The sequence below is a fragment of the Atractosteus spatula genome, chromosome 7 (assembly GCF_055471065.1).
Source record: "Atractosteus spatula isolate fAtrSpa1 chromosome 7, fAtrSpa1.hap1, whole genome shotgun sequence".
Taxonomy (NCBI): domain Eukaryota; kingdom Metazoa; phylum Chordata; class Actinopteri; order Semionotiformes; family Lepisosteidae; genus Atractosteus; species Atractosteus spatula.
In genome coordinates, this window is record NC_142712.1 from 35,656,521 (window position 1) to 35,662,705 (window position 6,185).

A 6,185-nucleotide genomic window follows, 5' to 3' on the forward strand; every position below is an offset into this window, starting at 1 on the left:
GTATTACCATTATTATTACTGGTTTTGTTTAAAATATTGTAAGTACTGAAATGCATGCCACAAAGAATGTTTCAGTCATGCAACATTAGAATAATAGAATAGCTGATTTTCTTAAAATGCATTTAAGAGGAAGTATATTATTTTACAGGTTCCACCAAAGTATTTCCAGCATTTGAGAATGAACACAACTTAAGAAAAAAAATAAATAAATGAGCACACAAATCAAACTCAAATTAATGATACACATATCTGTTGGGCGACAGTGAACTAATCTTTGGTGACCTGAAAAGTGAGCTAGGAATGTCATTTGCTTTTATTAAGTTGCAATGTCACAGTTAAATGTCAATATGGTTCTTCCAACCTATAGGAGCTGTAGTTATGAGAGTGTTGCATTATTAGAGCAGAAGCCCCTGGTAATATATCACATATGAATTTGGAATGCAAATAAATAGGGAAGGGAGGAGTTGTTGGAAGAAAAAAACGGATGGAATGATTCATCACCATGTAGCCATTTTAATTTGCTTTCTTTTCCCTCAGGTTTGCGTCTACATAATGCAGGGGAAAAGAGCCTTCTAGCTAACCTTGGTCACAAAATCAGGCACCATGCACAGTTGAAATGCAGAGCCAGACAAAGACAGACACATGAATAAACAAACAAATAAAAATAATAGACATTCATTACGCTTTCAATGTTTGCAAGCCTCCACTTCACTGAAAATCTAGCTCAGGAAAGTGAAGAGTGTGTCACACACTCCTTTGCTCTTCAGGCACAAATGAAAACAAATATGGCAGGGAATTATAGGGCATATGATCAGGCTAGTTTTGATACTGATGTCAGCTGAAAATAGCATGTGTCACCCCTATGGGTAAATTACTCACAGGTGCCATTAAGTGTCCCTTACATAATGCTGATCACAGCATTCCTCAGATAATTCTGATAGGCTGCTGGAGGTTACAGCAAAATCGACTGTGATCTGTAGACTGTAAACTGTAAGCTCAACAGGACATTTTCCTTTGCGTTTTTCATTATCTTGGGCCTTCCGTTTTGATGTACCCAAGAACGCAGGAAACAGTAAGAGAAAGCACACGATTGGTACTCTTTGGGGATGCAAAGAAATGCATTTTATCTTCAAGGATGGGGCACAAGAGGGGTGCAGAGGTTTGAGTGAGGTGTAGGAGAGCTGAGGGATGTTTGGGCTGGAGTCAGGATCCCTCTATGCTACTTTTTTGGCTACTGTTTGGCTACTGTTTCAAGCAGGACCACAACTACTGAACAGTCACACAGATAAGACTAACTCCATGCAGACACCAAAACTAGGATGCAGAATTAGAGGATCTGGGACATGGAGAATTGGAGGTGGGGAAAAGGGTGGGGAGGTTGAGGGGTTATGCGTTCCCTGCATACTCTCTGCTCACTTTTGAGATTCTCTTATCTCTTCCTGGATCCATGTCTTGGTTTCATATCCTCCAAAATTGGAAGCTGATCCCTTTCCACCCTTCCCAGCCCCCCACCCATGGCTAAATTATCCCAGCTGTTATACATCCGTGAGCATCTTGGTGATGTTGACGTAATTAGTGTTAGCCAGAGTACAGTTAGCTGTCTTGAGGTTCTCCTCTCTGAAGTCCTCATTGCTGTTATTTACTCCCTCTTGAATTTCCATGTAGTCTGACTTGCTGATGGTAGATGCACTCCTGCTCTTCTTCAGCTCCTCAGAAGAAGGTATTTTTGGGACACTGGTCACCTGCAGATACTGGGCCTGCTCCTCACCCTCCGTCTCTCGGTGGTAGAAGTAGTTGAAGTTGGACACGATGACAGGCACAGGCAGGGCAATGGTCAGTACACCAGCAATGGCACAGAGTGACCCCACAATCTTGCCTCCAATGGTAGTGGGAACCATGTCCCCATATCCTACTGTTGTCATGGACACCACAGCCCACCAAAAGGCATCAGGGATACTAATGAACTGAGATGCCTCCTCATCTGCTTCAGCAAAGTAGACAGCACTTGAGAAGAGGATGACACCAATGAAAAGGAAGAAGATAAGTAGTCCAAGCTCTCTCATACTGGCCTTCAGGGTCTGTCCCAAGATTTGCAACCCCTTGGAGTGTCTGGACAACTTAAAGATACGGAAAACCCGGACCAGTCTGATGACCCTCAAAATGGCCAGTGACATTGCTTGCTGACCTTGCTGGCCATCTTCAGGCTTCTCAGCCAACTCTGTTCCCAATGTGATGAAATAGGGAATGATGGCCACAATGTCTATTATGTTCATGATATTGACAAAGAAGCCTGCTTTGCTTGGGCAGGCAAAGAACCGTACCAGGAACTCAAAAGAGAACCAGATTATGCACAAGGTCTCCAGAATAAAGAATGGATCAGTAAATGAGGTGGACTGATAGCTGGAGGTACTGTTTGAGTATGGCTGGTAGATGTTTTTTCGCATGTCTTCCTCTTCATTGCGAAAAATAGGCAGGGTCTCCAAGCAGAAGCTGACAATGGAGATAAGGATGACCATTACAGAGATGATGGCGATAATCCTGGCTGGCCCTGAACTTTCAGGATATTCAAAGAGCAGCCACACTTGCCGCTGGAACTCATTCTCAGGAAGCGGTCTTTCTTCTTCCTTGATAAAGCCCTCATCTTCCCTAAATATCTCAATGGCCTCTTCCCCTAACTCATAAAAACGGATCTCCTCTGAGAAAATGTCCAGGGTCACATTTACTGGCCTCCTCAACCTCCCGCCTGACTGATAATAATAAAGGATGGCATCAAAGCTGGGGCGGTTCCTATCAAAGAAATATTCATTCCTCAGGGGGTCAAAGTAGCGCATCCTCTTTTTGGGATCTCCAAGCAACGTCTCTGGGAACTGGGAGAGAGTTTTGAGCTGCGTCTCGAAGCGCAGCCCTGAGATGTTGATGACCACTCGCTCGCAGCACTCATGATCAGCCTCAGGGTCATAGGTGTCTTGAGGGTGGCCAGGAAGTGCAGCTGCCTCATCTGTGGGGTCCCCAGTGGCTACTGTCATTCTGGAAGGAGAGAAGGCCTGCACGTCTCAGTGGAGCTGAGGTTGTTTTGTGTGTGTGTGAGAAATAAGGGCAATGTGATGAGCCCTGTTTATTATTTTGGTGGTTGAGGACCACAGGGCCACAGCCTGGTGCACCTTGAAACAAAAAAAAAACAACAAAGTAAAATTATTTGTTTAATGAGTTGGAATGTTTTAAATAAGAGCTTCATTTATACTTTGATTTAAAAGATATCAAGTCCAAATATGTATTTTCAAGGAGAGTTTTATTGGAAATATTCTTAAACCCATTTAAGTTAGACATTTATGCATACTTTTATGTGAAACAGAAAGTACCTTAGAGAAGTTCTCAGCAAGATGCCCTTCTGAGAAATGTCAGACCTTTTTCTCATGATATAAGTGATACTTCCAGCATTCTTAATCTACATTTCAGTGTGCCTAATCAAAACAAACTGAACATTTAATTTTTAATATATACAGTATACTGCAGAACACCTACTGTAATGTCTTCATTGCAGCCTCAGAGATTCTAATCGCAAGAATTTAATGAGAAGTATGCAGAAGAGAGGGAAGAGAGGCAAGAAAGGGGCTGCATACCCTGTATTGGAATTATATGTTCAATTATAAATGTCCCAGAATATGTACAGTAAATAAAGGTACTGAGAAACACAGACACAGAAAAATATGCATAAGTGTATCACAAGTTCATATGATAACCTGCACCAGTTCTGTGGCAGTGTCAGCAATTTTATAAATAGGAGGAGGTTGGCTATTTGTGGAAAATACAATCAAACACATATACAGTAATAAATTATTGTCAAAAGACACCTGTGTTCTGAAACTAGGACTCAGTTTATCACTGTGTGATAATTTTGTGGTGCATTCATGCTCAGTGAACTCACCTCTGCACAAGCCATTAAAATGCACATTACCAAGTACAGTCACACACATCCATACACACACATATTGATCATGTGAAGACATACTATAAACATTTGAGATAACTTTTCAGTTTTTGAAAAGCTTGTTGAATCTTATTTAATGCTATGTTATGAGTTATTTGACATGTGTGAGATTAACCTATAATAATAACAACTTAATCGACTTATTTTCTGAAGATGTTAAATTCTGAAGTTTATTAAAGTGATTGTACGTGTCTGGGTCTGCCAAAAAATATTAAAATGCAAACAGGTTTTACATTCAATTAATATGCCCAATTAATGATTGTTATTACAATTATATTTTTTAAGCAATATCATGTATATAAAGCACTTGATTACAATCACATTGGGTCGTTTTTAAGTATCAGACATTTCACTAGATTTATTTTATGACTATTATAAAACTTTACAACTTTAAATCTCCTGCTTCACTGTTAAAGAAAAAAACCCTCAATATATTAAAGAATTTTACCAGCATTCAATTCATTGTATCCTTCTCAAATATAGCTCCTGTATTTTCCTTTGGCTAGTTCAATAGTAACAAAACATGTACAGTAATTCTCATTACTTTCACATTTACTGTAACTTGAGTAAATCAAAGTTTAACCTCTTAATAAATAATCTTCCGTTTTATATTAACTAATCTGTCAGTAATATACTGCATATATATATATTCTTAAAGAGGTTTAGGCTTTTCTAAGAGTGAATACAAATTCTAATGCTATGTTTAAACAAATTTGTTGTTAAATAGCCAACCATGAAAAGCTAAGCTCACCTGCTATTATGCGTCGCCTCCAGCACGTATAAGCCAATGATGTGGGTTTCAGGTCTCGGGGGACGTCTGCTTACTCTCAAAAAAACCCAGTGCCAGTAATAAACCTCCAATATTTTGGACCTTAGTCTCAAATCCCACGGTCCACAGTCTTTCCAGGTCCTGACAATCATTCAGGTACTGCTATGCAGTACCACAAACTCCCCTGCATCCGCCGAGATAACTGGTGTCGGGGTGATGCGGGAGGGTCTGCGCCTCAGCCCGCCGGGTTCTCCGTTTGAACAATAGCTCGAAGCCCGAGAAGCAGAAGGCGATAGGAACGGGGATACCGATCTGGGAGGAGGATAGCGCTTTATCTCTTCAATTATGCTTCCTCTATAATGGTCCAAAGATGCTAAGATCAGCAAAATTTGACGTCCCCAGTGTCCTTAGGAGATATGACGTTGCCTGCAACAAACAGCAGCAAAGGTAGTCCTGATACACTACACAGAAGCAACATCTGCAAAAACACAAGGAAGGGAGGTTGCGGGGAGGCGTTGCTTTTATGTAATTGTATCTATACAGTCTCTTTTACATGAATTGGAACTTCAGATCTTAAATCATTCAGCATGTTACATTTTTGGAGGTCAAACATTTTGTATTCCACCTGCAAGAATTTTAATTCGTGGGCTGGGAACAGTGAAGGAAACTGGTATTTATGGCTGGCATTTTTTGCACCTTATTCATTGCATCAAACAGATGGAAGACTCCACCACTACAGTTGCACATTCTGACAGCGTAATAAATTGGAGCTATCGTTTTTAAAAAGCCATGTTCCGGGCACCAACGCGTCCCTCAAAGGTTTTTTCAATTACCACAAAGACCACTTTTGTGATAATTTGACATTTTCGCACCCACGTGCATGCATCCTGGCTAGTCCCCTAGAATAAATGTTACTTATTTTGTTCGTGCACTATTTTTTCCTTATGCAAGCGTTGCAGATGCCATTAGCTGATTAAACCATTAAACACCGAAAAGAGGTGTCTACCGTGGTATACTCAAGCCATGGTTAATTGTTCTGGAAAACTGGGAACATAATCTATGGTACAGATAACAGTAAATCCATGCAATGTCACATAAGCGTATTAAATATAATTGATATTTTAAGCATTTAACTAAATGGCATGCATAAACAAAAAAATCACCCTTGTAAGCCAGTATACAAGATGCAGATCTTCAGACTCCACATCAAAACAGGTTATCTTTTGGATGCAGGCGTCTCCGTGCCCTTTTTTTCCTCGTTAATTTGAAAAAAAGGTGCAGCATATGTTTGCGATTTGTGCTCAGGCTTAGGATTTCTTTCCTTGCTTTTCACCCCTAGAAATTGCAATAAGAATTACGGCTTACAGAGAAGTCTGCAGTTAGGTATTGATATGCATACAAAGAGAGTGCGGAACGGGAGAACGAGCG

At 40.5% G+C, this 6,185-nt stretch overlaps 1 protein-coding gene across 1 annotated transcript; it reads right to left on the bottom strand.

The window, feature by feature from the left end:
- Positions 1 to 1,535: 1,535 nt before the first annotated feature.
- LOC148830861 (potassium voltage-gated channel subfamily A member 2) lies at positions 1,536 to 3,085 on the bottom strand. The gene has a single exon (XM_088921311.1). The coding sequence runs from the start codon at positions 3,024 to 3,026 to the stop codon at positions 1,536 to 1,538; it is 1,491 nt and encodes a 496-aa protein (XP_088777437.1). The 5' UTR covers positions 3,027 to 3,085.
- Between the last annotated feature and the right edge of the window lie 3,100 nt (positions 3,086 to 6,185).

Excerpts from the sequence above, each read along its gene's own strand:
- LOC148830861 (XM_088921311.1), bottom strand. The coding sequence starts at position 3,026 with ATGACAGTAGCCACTGGGGACCCCACAGATGAGGCAGCTGCACTTCCT.